Source organism: Falco cherrug, chromosome 8 (genome assembly GCF_023634085.1).
Source record: "Falco cherrug isolate bFalChe1 chromosome 8, bFalChe1.pri, whole genome shotgun sequence".
Lineage (NCBI taxonomy): Eukaryota > Metazoa > Chordata > Aves > Falconiformes > Falconidae > Falco > Falco cherrug.
The window spans coordinates 52,349,168-52,367,888 of record NC_073704.1 but is presented as its reverse complement, the minus strand read 5'-3'; the positions used below and the strand labels follow the sequence as shown (position 1 = coordinate 52,367,888).

Below are 18,721 nucleotides of genomic sequence, written 5' to 3'. Positions count from 1 at the left end.
AAACACCTTCACTTTTCTGAATCTCTGGAACAGGAGTCCCCCACAAAGTGGAGACAAACCCACAAAGCTCTGCATTCAGTCAGAGGGCTCGGTAGATTTAAACAGTAATATTTAAATTAACATCTAATTGCTCAGAGAGAAAAGCAAGTGTAGAAAAGGGTCTCTCACCATTTTCTTGATGAGAAAACTCAATTCCATCAACAGTACAGCGCCGGAATACCATTTTGTTTTCTGTTAGTGTCCCAGTTTTGTCTGAGAAGATATACTGGATTTGTCCGAGATCTTCAGTAATATTTAGGGCACGGCACTGTATGGGCAAATCTGCCACTTCATCATACAGGTCAATGTCGTTGTGAATTAAGAAGACTTGGCCCAACTTGACTAACTCAATGGACACATAAAGAGAAATGGGGATTAAAACCTGAAAGAGAGTTTAAATTCTCATTGAGGAGTGAAACAAGCCTTAATGCCTTCTGTCAGCAACGTCCTAGCACAGGTATCCTAACGATCTCCAAAGAAACGGTCCTTCCTAGAGACATATTGCAGGATTGAATAATAATGGTTCAAGAGAGAAAAAAAAATCCTGCACACAATGGCAAAGGATAAACAGAGACAACAAGTGACAAATTTAATACAGAATCCCTGGAATATGAAATGCAAAGATGGGTCTTTCAGAGGATGCTCATACAAGGCATATTTTCTGAACTAAGAAGCATGCTGGCTCTTACCCTCCTGAAACTGAAAGATTGCACTAGCACAGACTAACTCTTGACGTAAAAAAGTTTCACAATCAATTACTTTGCACGCAACTCTTCCCACCCACTAGCTTCCCTGCCCTGAAATAATAATGAATTCTTAAGATGCACAAATATTCTGTTTCAGTAATGAAGAATAATCCCCCAAGGAATCTCTGAGCAGCTCTGAAAGTTATCTTTATGTTTCATTCATATTAAAGAAATTCTGTCCACTTAAATCTCAGCAGTTACATCAAGAAATCTGAAAAGTAAATGTGATTTTTTTCCCCTCATCCCATAAAATATTCTCTCCCCATTAGGCTTAATCAGACACAGATATACAAGCATCCTACTTCTAATTTAGCTTCTTTCCTAAACCAGCTGAACCATACCTAGTTATTATTCCCCACTGGCAAATATGACAATTTCTGTTTCACTGTTTTTCTGGGATGTTAAGAGGCATTCTTATTTTGGAATTCTGGACATAGGCAGGGAAAAAAAAAGCTGACATTTGGATATAAACATCCTCTTTGTTGCATATGCTAGAGATTCTGGAGTTATTTAAAGATACATGTCCTTCCTATCTATATCCTTGTGGGGTTTCAACAGCACGAAAGAAAAATCTGCAGTTAGAAAGGGGTAAAAAAAAGAAAGAGAAGATACATTATTTCATACTTGGATGATTTGACACACTCCTAACAATATTTTCAAACAGGATTAAGAAGGTACTGCACAGCTATTAGTTGATATTAATTGTCCATTAGCGATTATGCTCAGTTTTGAATAGCTTCTTCCTTGGAGGTAATAGAGGTTTTTGTCTTTTACCTGCAACAGGATTATCATTGTCAAGAACATGTAGAAACCACCAAGAATGGGAGACAGAAAATTGCCATTCTCATCTGGGACATCATAAGGCGGATGCTCTGAAAAGTTTCCAGTCCAAATGCCATGCCCTGTAGGAATGATATATGATATTGAAATACGTTGAGCAGTAAGGTAATCAACAAAGCTTCTGAAATGTGCAGATACGGACTGCTATGATAATTAAAAAGCAAGAACATTTCCAAAGCAACAGTCCTCAAGCAATGCTGTAAAACTATTGAAGACTGCAAAGTATATGCAGAGCTCTGTAGCACGTGCATGTAATTGATATGCTAGTAAAAAACAAGTGGTCATGGATATTTTTATTCACCTCCCCTTCAGCAGGTGTCCCCCAGGGCTCTGGGGTCTGCATAGACCTTTCCTCATTCCATGTCTTGCTGCTGGAGGACTCCATCTCTATGACCTGTCTTTAAAAATCCTCAGTGATGAAGACTCCCTTTCCTCTTTCTATTAGAGAGAAACCTTATAACTTTTATATAGACAAACTGAAATCTTTCTTATACTTCCTGACGATTCCTGATTTCAATCTGTCTTTGTTAGGGTTGACAAACCCCCTATAATTCAGCCTGGGCAGCTCATTTTTACAATCCCTTCAATTAAGTCATACCCCCGAACTGCTTTTTCCCCTGTGTCTTATGTATCAGTAGATATCATTGCACTGCTACAATAAAGCCTCAGGACTTAACAACATCCCATCATGATTACTTTACCACCTTTCATACAGCCCTTACCGAAACAAACTTTGCTCAAGGACGTTACTAGATTTACAGCATCAGAAACTTCTCACACAGCTAGGACAAACCATTCAGCCGCCCTCACAGCACCATCGCTCCAGATGCAAAACCTTCTCTTATTCCACTCTGTGTGTCCAGCTCTGATAAAACTTCTATTAGCATCAGTTAAGCAAGCAGTTGTTTTGCAACACCAGCCTACTAAAATACTGCCAAAGGAATTCAAATTATTTCAGCAATATCTTCTGGCTGCTAGAGACCACAATCACATCTGAGCAAGGACATCTATGCTCCACAAGCCACTTCTTACTCCTGTTTTTCACTGGGTGCAAGAAAAATCCTGATAACCAATCCAGCAGTGATATTTCTTCCTAGAACTCTACATTCAGGCAAGGTTGCAAGGCAAAAATGGTAGCTCATGGTAGAGCTACAGGACACTTTGAGCTAATAGGCTAGTTACTGGTTTATGTTTCACTTAAGACAACAAACATTTTATATTTTTTAAACCTGAGCAGATAAACTGTTTTTTAAGTGCTGATTTTTTTTCATTTGAGACCACTTTAAACCTTAAATTAAAGGACTTTATTACTCAAGGGTCCCTACACACCAGACAAAGACAAGTCTCTAAATCTACATGACAGCAGCCAGGGAACAATGAAAATAAAGTCCCTCTCTCCATCACACAGAGCTCAGCTGTCAAGCTGAGATCCTGTTTCTATGCCAAAAAAGCCCACTGCAACATGAAGCAGTAAAATTAAAAAAGCAATCAAGTCCGTTCAACTGTTCATCTTTTCTGGATGAACCTGATTTCTAATGGTATTACACTGATGGCTGTCTGGTGTGTCACAACGTATGCCTCCAGAGCGGGTTCAGGAAAACTTGACAGGGCCACAGGGTTTGACTTTGTCACTACAAAACTAAATCAGAGCAGTAGCACTAAGCAAGTTATTACCAATATGGAACCGATTAAAAAGAAAAGGGGCTTTGAACACAAAGCGCTTATGGGAGCCTCTGTTATCTCTTTAAAGCTGTGACCCGTTCAAAAGTCAGCAGGCTTAAAATTTGGCCCTTTCCTCAGGATTATGAGATCCTATTAATCCTGTCCTTCCTGGGACAGATTGCAATCAGAGCTGGAAGGCAAGCAGGTGCCTACATGCAGTGAAGATGATGTTTTTGAGATTAGCAATCGATCCGCTAACCCCAGTTAACTATATTCAAGTGTGCTTCCTCACAAGGATCCCAGAAAAATGCAGGCTATTCCTACCTAAACAATTAATCCATCTCACAGCCTGCTGTAAAGGGGCTTTTCAGAAGGAAGATAGCTGTGGAGGCTGTAAACTGGATGAATTAGCCATGTGCAGCTAATGGGTTGTAGATTGGCTAGCTCTGAACATATGCTCCTGAACATATTAGGGGAAGGTGTTACTGAAATGAAGGTAAAGCTTCATCATTTTACCTTTGTTGTTAGACACAAGGAGCAAACATCTACTCAGGAAGCAGACTTCAGTTGGCAAGTACCGATCCCTATGATGCATTAACCCTATGGCTTTCACTTGCTTGCTTTACACATATTTTACGACAGTGGAGATGGATCTTAACTGAAATATTTATGGCCATGGATGAGTTTTCTTCCAACTGAATTGCTCAGATTTGCCATTTTAACTTGTCTATTGGAAAGGCTGAGGAGCCTAAAGACCCCAAGAGCATTCAGCTCTAGATCTGATCTCACTCGTGTCTATAAAATCAGTTGTAACAACCATTTAGAAAAAAGCAATGAAACAGAAAAAGATTTTTGTTGGTGATTCATACCTACGGCTCCAACAAGACACATCACAAACAGGAGGCCCACACATAAGAAAATATCCATATTCATCTGTCGCTCTATCTTGCTGCGCTTGTAACGAGGACCATTGTTATTTAGCATGGCTTTAGTTTCATGACCTGCAAAACACAAACAAATATCATCATGTTTATGTAATATTCTGTAGTTTGATTTTTTAATTTAAAGTATTTCTCTCAAAAAATGAGAGCAGGATGCTCATGACTAATGTTACTTTAACTCTAGATTAATTTAGTAATGTTGTTGCCCATCTTCTCATTTCATTGAATAGCAGAATAGATCAGAGACTAAATCTAGAGGTTTACAGACCTCTAGTACGTTACAGATTGCAGCTGTCATATACATTTTACTCTCCCAAAGACAGCAGATTCAGGAGGATCAAAAGGTTTATATAAATATTGAACAGCCAAATCTGTTGAATATGTGAGAATAAAAAGAAAAAGAACAATAATATTTTACTTCTGTATTTTACAAGCAACTTGATTAGGTGCTATACAGATTTGTGAAACCTACATTTGAGTATTTTTCAGCAGCTATTTAAAAGCCACTAAACACATTTCATGTATTAACTTAAATAAACTCCAACATGTCAGATCCAGCAGTGAAAGACGCTAATGTTACTAAGTTTTTTGCTATGTGGTTGTAAAGTGCTAAGAAAACGGTAGGACAAGAAATAAAGAAACCCCAACCCTTAAAACTTGCTGAATTAGAATTGAGCTGGTATATTTGTGATGGAAAAAGAGAAGTGCTGTAAAAAGCCAAGAAGCAGAAATTGGTTTTCTGTTCTATTAATGTTATCTAAACTGTGGCTCCACAATTGGGATATCTGGATACCATCTGTTGCTATATGAAATGGAATCTTTTGTTTATTTCTACAGTCCTTTTCCCTGAAAATACAAACCCTGCAGACTTGTATTTAGTTTTCATTTGTATGTGCGTGATGAGTGTGAGAGGGACTGTTTTCCAAGCTACATTTTTGGTTCCTCTAGGGGAGTGATTTGAACCAAAAGCTGAAAGTTAGGTGTGATTCAATCATGCCTGCTGGATTCATTCCAGGTTTACATCAAAGGTTATTAATTGAGGAGGAAAGCAAGAGAGAAAATTACTCTCCAGCCTTATGTTCAGGACATTCACCCAAGAGCTGGGACTCCTGACTTCCTATTCCAGTGAATATGTAATTATTTACACAACCTGGAGCTATGTCAGTGGGACCAGTTTATACTACCAGCGCTCCTTCCTTTCCAACTCATGTCTATGTAAGTACTCACTCGTTCCACAGAGTCAGGTACTCAGGGTACAACTTGTGAAGCAGGAGATGTATGTTTGCTCCATACAGGCAGAACTGAGAACAAACCCCATGCCTTCCCTTTGGTGGACAAACGCTCTAACGGCCGAGCTACACAGCAGAGGAGGGCACTGCTGCCCACGCTTGGTCCTCCAGCAGCTGTGGGAGCCTTGTTCCTCACTTTTCTTTCATGTCAGGGTTAATGGAATGTTTTGTGTTGAAAACAAAACAAGACAAAAGCCTTTAATCCCTCCCAGAAAACCCTTAAAGAAATGTTGATGAATTTATTTCAGGAAGAAAATGGGAAGAGGTTTCTTTCCAAATATCAGCCTATCATTCCCTTCAGCTGACCAACAGGAAAAGGACGCATCTGTCATACAGAGATCCCCTCGCAAGAAATAGAATATCAGAAATAAGAGGAATAAACTATGCAACACAGCACCTCATCTACCACCCCACTACTACCAGTCTCTCTATTTCTAGATGCTGATGGACTTCTCTAGAACTTTATTCCGGTACTTTAATATAAGCATTTAATTCTTGCTGCTGTCTCTGTCACCATGAGGAAACTACACTGGCTGTTGCTCGGGAAGGAGGTTTTTGTGCATTAGTGCTATTGCTTTGTGCAGAAACTTTTGGGTAGCCATGAAAAGTATAATCATATTTGGGTCAAACGAGACCTGCACAGGCTAACAATCCCATTAAGTGATGGCTGTACTCCTGACAAAGGCTTCCATTACAAAGTTCAAGGAGTAACAAAGTTACAAAAATGGACAGTGTGCCATCTTACTATGTGACTGATCTTTATTGTTCAGAAAAGGTCACAGACCGTAATTACAAGCCAGACTATAATCAGTTTCAAAGAACCATAGAATTTAAGCTGATACCATCTCAAGTGAGTCTAATTTTAGAATAAAAAAATGAACTTTTATGCTGACATTAACAATAAGATGTCAGTTTGAAACTGAGTTGAAGACTTACTCAGATTGAAGACACCATATCTGGAGAACAACTTTAAAACTCCAACCTTTGCTACTAGCAGCTTAAGCAGCATTACAGAGATCCACATTAGGATCTGTGCTGGTGGGCAAAGGAACGTACTGGGAAATACTGACTAAAGAGAAGAAAAATAGGAATCCTAATCCTAAAAAATCTCCCAATAAAAAATAGGAGAAGGGAAGACAAGTTACTCCAATTCCACAGGGAATGATCCCTACAGAGATTTTTATATAGTAGTTACTTCAAAAAAATGAGTGATGAGTTTGGCTCTGGCTCTCCTCTGGCTGGTGTGCACCATCCTTACATGGGGTATTCAGAGGGACAGGCAACGAAAGACCCACCAAGCGAAAGCTACTTTGGAAACATATGGAGCTACAGACATTTAGAGTCTACTTCTGCGGTAGTGACATAAACCAGTCAGTTGTCAGGTATAATAACCTGGATTGTGGAGATTAATCTAAACTAAATGACTTTTGCAAAGATGGTGACTTCTCTTTTCTTTTGGGTGGATCAGCCCTGAACCCCTTGCTGCTGATTAGACATAAAACAGGTGACATGACTCTACAGGAAAGATAAGAATAACCAATAACAGGATTAATTGTTGTATTTAAATTTACTTTTATTTAATCTACAAATAAAAAGGCTGGCTGATACACTCTAGCTGAAGCAAAAGAGGGCAAAGCTGGAAAAGCCATTGATAAATCTTTCTCACTGAGCAGAAACAGTGGTAGCACTCCAACAGTAAAAGATGCTGAGATAAAGCTGAACTGACCCACTGCTGAACCTGGCACCGCTGCATTTGATCTGGGCACTGACACTGTCTTGCTTAGTTCATGTCTCTGCTGCATGAAATTCACGGTTGCATGGACACACTATGTCTATGTCAGCACAAACCTGCGCTGCGGCTGCCCCTTCTGTCACCTCCAGCTGCTGTTCTCACTGCCTCCTGTGTGCTGGCACTGGCAGAGCTTGGCTTTGTGATTTATATTTTTTCATTTTTTTTTTGCTTGTTATATCTTCAGCTGCACCAGTTTCTACCCCGAGGAGCCCGCGAGACCTCCCTAAGGGCAGCCATGTAGATTTTATGCCAGATGGAATTAGTACTATAATCAGAACTGCAGAGCTGAGAGTTAAACTCACCTTCGCAATTTTTCACTTGTCTGGATATTTTTGCAAGATATTACAAAGACAACACGACACTTGACATACACAAGGATAGTGTCACTTTCCAGAGACCCAGCACAGGACTTACTGGTTTTGGAGTTGGATAAGTAATACCTTTACTTTAAAAAAGTTATGTCATTTTCCCATGCACTACCAGTTCTTTAAAAAAAAGTTCTTAAAAAAAAGTGTGAAATTGTGGTGCAATATTAGACTACACTTAAAGATATTTACAGAGAAATTCTATGTTTACCTAGATATAGAAAGTACATCTTACCTGCATATATAACAATTCCTATTGCAGCCTCAGTGTTTCTGATTGTACATCCACGAAGCAAGAGGCTTTCAATGTTAAAACCAACCCGTTCATGATTTGGCTGCTCCCTAGAAGAAAGAAAATAAATAATGCCTTTTGCTGTTCTAATACAGCATTAAAATAAATTTTTGTGTGCATGTCTCTTTCAAGTTAAAATCAAGCAACTGTGAAAACCCTGTTTTCCTTGTATTTCCCTCAGCTTCAATAAAGACTCCAGTAAGAAGCTACAGAGAAGTTCAAGAATCTCTTTTAACGACCACTTGCATGGTGTGTGTTTCACGATGTCAGTAAAAAGCAAGTTTGGCTTTCACTTGGCACCTTCTCTGGCAGATTCAGAAGCCAAGATACATTATGCGACTTCGTTCAGATGAAATTATTTTAGAAAGCTAAGCAGGGTTTGCCTGCTGGTAGAGATTCAGATGAATACACCTGCACCCTGCAGGAGCCTGTCTCTCTGTCAAGCCACCAAAGGGCTTCTTGTCTCTGCACACTTCAGTTCACTCGAACAGTTTCCTCACTCACGCTGGATGGAAGACACTTCATTCTGGCTGAAGACATCCCATCGCACAGCAGAACAGACCAATGAAAACTTAATGGAAATTATTAGCTCAGTGTTCCATGAGGCAGGCAATTCATTAGTTGCCTCTGAAAATGAAAGCATAAAACTACTTTTGCTCACAGTTTTTATTATATACTCTGGTAGGTTCCTCCCGAGATCTTTACCAAAGCTGAGATTTTTCACTTGTCACTCCATCTGGTTCTGTTATGTAAATATCAGCATCAGAAACCTTTTTTTTTCTAGAATATGTAGCTTTTGCTAATTTCTATTTAGCATTTCATTCACCAGTAAACTGCAGTATCACTTAAATGGAGGGCAAGGTTAGGTGCTATCTCAGGGCCAGGCACAGTCCTGGTCTATGTGCAGCTGCACATGATTACATGACATCAAACTACGCAAGTGCAAAGGTTTAGGTGCCAACAACCTACAGCTGGTAGTTGTAAAAAGTAATGCCAGAAACCTGTTTTTTTCTGGGAATATAGATTCAGCCTTGGTGAACTTATTTAACAGAAGCCTTCTTGCGTCCCTTGGAGCAGAATCTTCTGTGGTCAGGCATGTCAGATGGATGTCATAAAGTTCTTTCTTAGCAGAGAGAGCACTGCTACTCTTTTACAGCAAGGCAACAGAGCCTCAATAATTCATTAAGGGATCTTTGAAAAAAATGTAACATGCTTCAAGTATTTCATGTTTACGAAACAGCTCAAAAACCAGCAGACCAAAGACAGAAACTCCATTGGTAGTAGGTAATTTTCAATGGCAAAATCTTGCATCTACTCCTGAAGCAGGGAGAGAAAGGCAGCTAATTCCATATTCCACCAAGCAGGTGAGATAATAGGCATTTCTGTTAGAGACTTTCAGTAGGCGTTTTAAGATTTTGATTCAGTCCTGGGTCCTAAGGGTGTGTTTTTGTGTATGTTTTCTTGTGACATATCACCTACATTTCTATAATCTCAGTGCTCTTCTGCCATATTACAGCAGGCTAATTGGCAGGATTGCTCCAATTTAGATTATACCCAGTGGTCCTCAAAGCCAGAAACCACAGCCAGTGATCAGTGATTTTCCCTTTTAAGATATCACAGTAGAGGGGAAATGGCACTGCTATTAGAGGCATCACTCTTACAGGGCAGAAATTCTCAAAATCAGATTAAGCACAATAAGTGCTAATGGGCAAGAACTCTCTGTTTACTCGTGGCAGAGGATCTGGGCACTTGCAGCTACTCCAGGTACAACACTCTCACTGCGTTCTTGCAGAGATGCTAACTCCTAGTTTAGCTACTAATAAAGTTAACAGAGCTGGGGCATGGGCAGGGATGCTGGCGCATGCGTACAGTTAGATTATTTGTATAACGTGGGGCATGCATTCAGTGTGGGGCAGCAGGTATTCCCCGCCATTCTCTGGTGTGGGATGGGAATCAGCATGGACCAGCGAAATATGAAGAGATCTTGGGAAACAGCTGCCCTGTACTGGAGTGTAAGAGAATTTTCAGACATGAGCCATGCTATACAAATTTGCCTTATAGCAAGGGAATGGACTTAGATCTGGTGAATTTGCTAGTATAGATTTCCCTGTTATGCCTGTGCCAGAATTATACGATTGGAGAAAGAACATAAAAAGCAGAGGATGTGGCTTTTTCCTTACATACATAGGTTTACACTGATAAAAAAATCACCAAACACTTTTTTATAGTAGTCTAATACATTGGTTCGGTATGATTTTTGCTGGCTTGCTTGCTTTTTCTAGCTGTAAGAAGAAAATCTGATTTGTTTATTAGATCCTGGTTACCTTTTCCCTGTAGCCGTAAATATGAAGAATCTAGAGCCATGCAGCTGAATATCTCTAAACATTAGGAAGGATTTAGATTTACAATCTAGCCTAGCCTAACCCTCAGGTCAAACATAAATGAGTTTGTCTGAATTCTGAAAAGAGCTGAAGCCTTTTGAGAACCATTTGTATTAAACAACCACAAATTCAATGTCAAGCCTTGGTTTTGCCTTGCATCAAAACACAGGTTCCAGTCTACATTTTACATTGACTTCTGAATCCAGGAATAGTGACATCCAGCAATTTCTGCAAAATATGCTCCTTCCATCCACTTTCTCCAAGAGAAATATTCAAGTTCAGCTACAAAATGCATTTATGGATAACAGATACTTACATGTACCCTTTGAATTTATTGAGATCATTGTTAGGCATTTCACAGATGATGGTGTTTTGGAAAGATTCAGGTTCGAAGAAAGTATTCTGCAAGAGGAAACACATTGAGAATGAGTGGTAAACCCAATGAGTATTTAACATGCTGAACACTAAGAGCAACTCAATATAGGCTACCAGGATAGTAGGGGGCTGAAGCTCTTGCCCTCCAAGGAGAGGCAGAAGGAGTTTAGCTCATTCAGCCTGAAGCAAAGCTTCAGAGGGGCCGACTGAAGATCTGAGATTTTCCTCTCTTGGATTAACAACTGGTTAAATTAAATGAAGAAAATGCTGTGTACTGGACAAGACATCACAGATACAAATTAGTGAAAACATATGTCTTTATTTAAAGTGAATGTAACAAATAGTTCAAATTATTTATGAAAGAAAAACAGCCTTCAACCAAAAGCAAGCTCAAATGAAAATGATTTCAGGATTTATCAGGATTTTGAAATATGTTAGGGGAGTTATGTCACTGGCCAGGATGGTATAACCATAAAATAAGAGCCCACACATTTGAATAAATGCATCACATTCAAATAAGACTAAAACCAAGACTAACAGCAAACAAAACAAAACTCACCCCAAAATGAACAAAAAATACATAAATATAATCTAGGTACAAGCAAGTAGGAAGTCTGATCTAAAAAAAAAAAAATTGGAGAAAATATAAAAGCTTGATGAATATAAGGGCATTTTGTATACCTTCTGAATCACATGGCTGAATATTTTCAGAATCTCTTTTAAGAGATATCATTTATCTCCACTGAATCTTGTTCAACTCCATGGACTGAACAGAAAAATCGGCACGTATTTGGTTGTGCTAGAAATACTTGTACAACAGGAGAACAGGAAGATGCAAAAGGCACTTGGAGGGCTCGTTACTAAACAAAGATGACTAATAGGCTTCTAGCTGGAAAGGAGTAGAGAAGGATGATTCTTCTCTCAAAATTTTTTTCTTTTGATGACAAGAATTTTACATTTGAAAATTCAAGTCAGAAAATGGCATAAAAGGAAAAAAAAATAATATTGCTTCCTCTCAGTCTTTTACAGGTAGGTGAATTCGGTATTCCTAAGCGCATCCTAAACCAAAGAACTAAGGCCAGTTCATACATATTTTCCTCCCTCCTTGAAGAGTCGCACTTTATAGACACAATTAAATCTGAATCAGTTTTATGCAGCATATAAATCACAGGACTAAACAAAGGTCAAAGAACAAGGAAGAAGTTGGCACACTGGGTTTTTTTAGCCAACAAACTGTTGACACTAATACCTTAAAATAACAGGGTAATATAGGTGACTCTTCAAGCTCTGACCTTCCTGAGCACGGCCATCACCACGGTCAGAACTGCACTGCACTCTGCCAGTGTAACAAGACTTCGTAAGTATAAACACTTCTAGGCATAGTTTATTTAAATAACAACTCAAAGTCTAAAGAAAAAAACCCCACGAATAGGCAGTCTGGAGCATAATTCAGCACGTGGGGATTTTCTGATTTAAAGCAAGACTTCTGCATATTATAAACAACTGAGGCAAAAGTTTGCATTTTGTGTGATAGCAAAGCACTCCGTCTTCCTCTAACAGCAAATATACAAAACCTAATGCGTAAACTGTGACTGTGGGACACAAATGCAGTATTTTTGTTTTTTCTTTTTAAGCAGCCAGTTTATTTTTTTTTTGCTAAATCTCTACATATTAAGAAATTTTCAGGGAAAGCCCCTTTTCCTAATCATCATTGGAAAGCACTGGAAAAGTTATGTTTTATAGTATGGCATACACATGAGAAAGCCCTTAATTCTGCTTGCAAAGTGATTTCCATTTGGACAAAGAGCAAGTGACTCTGGGTACAGTACCTGACCACAGCTGGCTATGGAAACGATGTTCTTTTATTTAATAAATCTGGTTGCCTGCGGGCAACTGTAACCCACCCACCAATAACCCCAAAAGGTTTTCCTAATGGCACTGCTACTGATGGCTAAATAAATGGATGTGATTCCTAGAACTGTCTGCCAGGTTTTTTGATTTCCTGGCTGCTGGAGTGATTCCAATGGAACAAAATGTTCCTCGTCACATGCTGCAACTCCTGAAAGTTGTTCTGTGCTATTTGAAAAACTGCCCTCATGTATTTGAAAAGTTACATTTCAAAATGTAACAAGTACAACTCTCCCTAAACCATATTTTCTCGTTTACTTCATGCTTATCAAACATGAGTCACCAGAATATACCAGTAAAGCATTTGTAAAAAGGGAATGATACAGCCTATGGGGAAAAAATAGTGATTTTAAGCATTCAAACTGAACCTCTGCTGACAATCAAGCTGATGTTAAACATTATTTTTATTGAACTTTTCATATTTTAATGTACATTGAGTTCCTATTCACTTGCTTATTATACTCCTATAAAAGATTTTCTTATTTCATTACAACTTAGCATGCCTTCGAGCAGTTCCTAGCTGAACTGCCATACATCCATCTGCCTAGAGAACCAGCAGTGGCACCTGAGCTGCAACAGAGAAGCAAAATCCATAAGGAAGCCTGCGGCCACTTTGGAAGGAGGGCCATGAGCTCTCTTCCAGTTTCCGTGCCGGAGTAATTCACTCAGTAGTAGTGACTTTGCTGTGGGATGCGCTGTGTGCTGTGATCACCTGTGGGGTACAGATGACTTACACATAGGACAAACCTGCTGCTGTCCTGAACGGTGGTACTGTGTGGTGCTGGTGAAGCATCTGCTGATGCACTTTGCTGCAAACAGCTACTGTCTGACCTAATCTTCCTTTTTATACAGCCATCCCTGAGCCAGAATAACAAAAATACTTCAGGACAAATGTAGAAGAATGAAGCTGGGTTAATTAACATCCAATTGTTGCAGCACTCTCCAAACTATCAAGCTGCAGCAAGGTCCTTTACCATCTCGTACCAACACACTCTTCATACCAGTCCCTTTGCTGCCGTCTTACCTCATCCAGGGCACTCTCTGCTTCTCCCTCGGCTGCCTCTCTTCATTGGCTCTCAACCCCTTAACAGAACCAGCCACAGCTGCACCTTATCTACATCAGCCAACCCACCGCCCCTGAAGCCAACCCACAGCTGTATATTATCAATCCTAATTAACTCAGCTTCATTCTTCTACAGACAAACTGCTGCTTTCCGTACAGGGTGGTAGCTCCAACAGCAAAACGCTTTCATAGCTGTATCAGCCCATCCGAACTGGTGCACTTCATGGCTAGAGCTGTGTCCCAACGGGCGCAGACCAGCAGTGGGCTCCATTCCCGCCAGACCTACCTGGCTGGAGAACCCCATCACGACCTGTCGTTGTTTAAGGTTGGTCTCCCCGTCGAGGTTGGCAGTTTCCAAGTGACAGATCCCGTTCTGATCGGAGGAGTACAGCAGCAGGATGTCAGCTGGGATGGTCTCGTTACACTGCAGCTGCACAAAATCCCCCACACGGACATCTTTCCAGCATTTCTCGACATAAGTGTGTTCTTCCCTGTTGCATTAAAAACATGTCATGGCTGAGGAGTGACATTAGAAAGGCAGGCCTCCTGCTTAGTGTGGCTTCAAAAAAAAAGGAAACCAGAAGGGTGATGGCACATTGCTGTATTTTTTTAAGACACAGAGCAACAACTAGAAATTTAGGATTTAGACGCTTTCATAGTATCAACTTCACCGTATATCACATTCAAATAAAAACTTCATGTAGGGTAAAAAGAAACTACAAATAAAAGTTCTCTTTCATTCTAGCATTAACCCTATAATCTCCACCGCAAAATATAGAAAGCTGTTCTGGTTAACAGGGGTGTTTTAAAGAAATTTAGGGATTTCATAAAAAAAAATATATTGGTTTTTGACTATGTGACTATTTCTCAGATACTTTCCCACAAGAGCATATAGACCCTGAAATAAGCAAACTGATATCTCAGCCACACTTGCTCCAGTTCTTTCCAGTTTGTAACTCTCAAAAGGTTATTACAAATCTTTAGCTTAGCACACTGAAAGAACTTCAAAAGGTAGAACAGAAAAGATGCAACTAGAGGCCAAGTTTAATGGAAAAATTAGGCTAAGAAACAAAGAGTTTCTAAATAAGAAAAAAAAAAAAAACCAAGAGGAAAAAGAGCCTATAGTGTGCAAGGAAATAAATTACCATTTCATCAACGAACCAGTGCTCATTGCTTCAGGAAATGGCAAACTTTTTTTGACATTACATATTCAGTATGTGATCCTTCAACTGCTCTTAATCATCTAAACAAACTGAAAACTGCACAATAAGCTTTAAAATTAGTTAATGGAAAAACTGCACGGGCAACAATGGCCTGGTTCCTCTACCTCTTTAAGGGGAAATAAACTTTTCAGTACGAATAATTGAATCATCCTATGCCTTGCTCTGTAAGAGGGAAAATACTTGTGATACTTTACCAGACAGACAGAAAAAGGGTTTTTGTAATGACTCAGACTCATTTTTGCTTAACTTTTTAATCATCCTCATCTATTGCCTGAAGAATATTGTCTTTTGATTAAGCGTTAATATCAGGAGAAGGGGAGGAGCTGTATGGCAAATAAAGTGTCTTACTGCAGTACAGAGTACACAGCCAAGCGCTGCTTCAGAGCCAAGGCAAAGGCAGCTCCCTGCTCGCCTGCTCCCAGCCCTCTGCACAGCCCAGTGCCACGGTGCTGCTGGGCGAGCCCTTGCGCTGGGCTGATAGCCTTATCTGTAAACCAACATGGAGTAACACCTTCCTGCAAAGGTCATGCACCCAGTTAAATTCTGTTCACTTCCCAGTGGTATCCATTCTTTTATTCAAACGAAAAGCCCACAACCTATTTAAATCCCTTTAACATTAGATGTGAGGCTTTTACTAAATAATGGTATCGTAGCAATGTTTTCCTTCTTACATTACGTTTTCCTTCTTGAATTTTTCATTCTTCTTTCTGTCTGACTCCAGTTGTCTCTATGTCCTCTTTTCTTTTGTTCAGCAACAGAGGACAGAGTTTTTTTGTAAGTTAATTTGATGTTGCTATGCATTTCAAAAAAATCCTCATAAATTTCTCTTTGAAAAATACTTAAGCAGGTGCATGTTGAGTTTTTATAGCTCTACAAAGTAAATATTAATGTTAGCACAGATAATCTACTAAGTAACTGTGAATCTTCCCCGTGTCAAACACTTTCTAGGTAGAACTTCCTTTGTTTAAAACATAAAATTGAGAGTACAGAAGCAGATTAGAACAAGTAGGTGGCTTGTCTTGCTCTCCTAGACATTTGGATGCTGTGTATAATTTAAATATAATGTTTGGTATGACTTCTGCAGGGCAATCCTACCTCTCTGTATGTCAGTTCTTGTAGAATTCTGAAGTTTATAGACACTTCTGACTTTTTTTGCTTGTAAAATGCTATAGAAGGTGCCTTGCCCAGCTGGCTGTCTTCCACATCAGCCTGAAGAAACCAGGTGAGCAAAAGTAAGCCACAGAAATCACAGAGTTGTAATAGCTTTTCAATATTTCCCTACAAAACATACATTACAAAGCTTCAGGTTCTTCCCATTCACTAATTACAGAGGGGATGGTGAGTCAGAAAAGCTAAATGACCTCTTTCAGATCAGAGGAAAAGGCTTACTTAGCCCAGGGACTACAGTTCAGGAATTGCTAGGAGCCCAAACCTGCGTTTGGATGGACAGACTGCCCCTTTCTCCCAATGAGCATGGAACTTGGCAAAGAAACACATTTTCTTTTCCTAAAAGAACTGTTCAGCTGCAGCTGTAAAATGAACAATTTCCTACAGTACAAAGGTTTTCTACAACTTTGTAGAGAATTACCAATGGATGAAAGGAAGAAAAGTACTTCACAAGAAACCTGGTGCACCCCACAGCAGCGCTGGCCCAGTTGCTTAACGAGATTTTTCAACTCAAGCAACTTCCTTTTAGCAACTCCTGTAACTGGGAACACTGCCCATTTTCTTTTCAGTGGTAAAGGTTCATAGCAAAAGCTTCAGTTGCTAAATAAACAGAGGAGCTTCATAAACCTAAGATGGTGTGATGAGAAACATACAAAAAGGGCAAATGTGTTTATCTAATAAAATAAATGAGACGTGGTGATTTTCAGTAGGTGAAAAACTGGAAATCTGATTCTCAGAGCATGTGGCGTCAGGGCTGTGGCATGTCAAAGATGTGATCTAAGATAAAAGTTTCTCAATACCTTCTCTCCTTTACCAGTCAATTTATCAACAGCATGCTTAAAAAGTATTCCCTTGCTGTCCTGGGGTAATAGGTACCATGATAGTGCCCATCAGAGAACAGTGCTGACAAAAAGAGGCAGCTGAGCTTTGAACAGTTGAAGTCTGCCAGAATTTCTTATTGGACTCATCATATCTGACCAGAAGGCCTGAACTAAATAGGCTTTATGAAGTCATTTCTGGGAAGAAAGGATCATAAAAAAAATCCTGCTGTGGTTGGAGATTGTGGGGGAACATGAATAAATTATTGACTTTGTGTCAGGGATTTCATTTCACATTCTTGGATTCAATAAAGATAAATCTCAAAGGGAAACCGGGTCAAAATGGATGGTGAAGGGGAGCAAATAAAAATTATTGTTCTGCTCCCCTGAGGGGATTAAATAAAAGTCATTTTTCATATGCACTCCACAGCATGTCTATGAGTCCTAGATTGTCTTAGGGAAAGATCTTCAGAAATCTTTATCACCCAGAAGTATCGTACCAACCAATTATTTCAGTGAGTCTTATTGCCTTGATTTACTGCAAGCTCCATCTCAGGATCCTTTGCAGCTTGAAGTAAAGATGTTGTTTGCTCTGACTTTCACCCCCTCAATTGCCACTAGGTTATAACACTAAAAAAAGTAAAATATCAGTGTTACGAATAGACAAACCCAAATGTTTGCACTTTATGATATGTAAATTTGCTAGAACGTTACATTCGAAAATGGCCCCCCTCAAGCACCACCTACGTTATAAAAAATGCTAATGTTCTGAGAGTCTCAGTTCTACACAGGCAACAGGTAGAACCACACAGCTACTTACCCTTTACAATCTAGTTTTACAAATAGAAATCCCACACATTTTTATGCTATGAAAGATTGCCCCAGCTTTTATATGGAAAAACCTCACAAGAAGTTTTCAAAGATCACTTTATGGCCATGATGTCCTAGTTAGGAGCTATTGCCATCAAACTTGGGAAAACTGACAACAAAGGAGGAAATTTAGGACTTGAGGAAGGCACTAGACTGGAAAGGAACGGATTCTGAAACTGGCCATGGGCCAGAGTACAGCACAACTTGCTGACGGTGTTCCTGAGCTAGAGATACTATCTAAGCACGAGAAGGTACTGTGTGGTCCTGCCAATCCACCGCTTGCTTCTGCCACGTTACCCTTGCTACAGTGCTGTTGCAGTCGGGAAGGTTGGTTTTGTGATGTGGACATCAGCCCAGCGGCATCAATGATTTCATTTAGCAGTGGCCAGTCCTGTGACAAGCCCACACTGGCAGGCAGCTCTAGCCTCTCCCCACAGAGCCAAACTCTCTCAGCATTTGAATACTACTTTAAGACAACAAAGAGCTTCTTTTAAAAATAACAAGAGTGCAATTTTTCTCAGGTCTGATAAAATATATCTTTAATTATACCATTTTGGCCTTCTAAATTCCTTAATGCCAGCAACAGACCCTACCTTTTTATGTGCTATAGCATCCTAACAAGGAAGTTATTCTCTCAATGACACAAGGAGCCTATATTCAGTTTCTGTAATCAATTCAAGTTTACATGAACTTTAAGTAAGTACCAGAACTTTATACATTTATTTTACGTCCATATACAAGGTTTTGGATTTCAACTTGCCTTTTTAAATCTCTGTCTCGATTTTATAAGAACCTGTACCAAATGAAGAAATAAAATAAAATAAAAAAGTATTTTGAGAACACATTTGCTTAGACTTTACTAGGTTTGTTTTGTAAGTTACGGATTATTACATTTAGAAAAAATCTGATTTTTATTTTTAACACTTCCTTCAACAAAATGCGATTGCTAT

At 39.4% G+C, this 18,721-nt stretch overlaps 1 protein-coding gene across 1 annotated transcript in view; it reads right to left on the bottom strand.

Moving 5' to 3' along the window:
- Positions 1-18,721, bottom strand: part of ATP10B (ATPase phospholipid transporting 10B (putative)) — a 60,539-nt gene that overhangs the window by 27,402 nt on the left and 14,416 nt on the right. Inside the window, exons 4-9 of the mRNA XM_027815956.2 lie at positions 13,980-14,184; positions 10,664-10,749; positions 7,910-8,016; positions 4,157-4,288; positions 1,560-1,687; positions 169-421 (exon numbers count right to left, since the gene is read on the bottom strand). Coding sequence (XP_027671757.2) covers positions 169-421; positions 1,560-1,687; positions 4,157-4,288; positions 7,910-8,016; positions 10,664-10,749; positions 13,980-14,184 — 911 coding nt within the window. The remainder of the gene's footprint in view (positions 1-168; positions 422-1,559; positions 1,688-4,156; positions 4,289-7,909; positions 8,017-10,663; positions 10,750-13,979; positions 14,185-18,721) is intronic.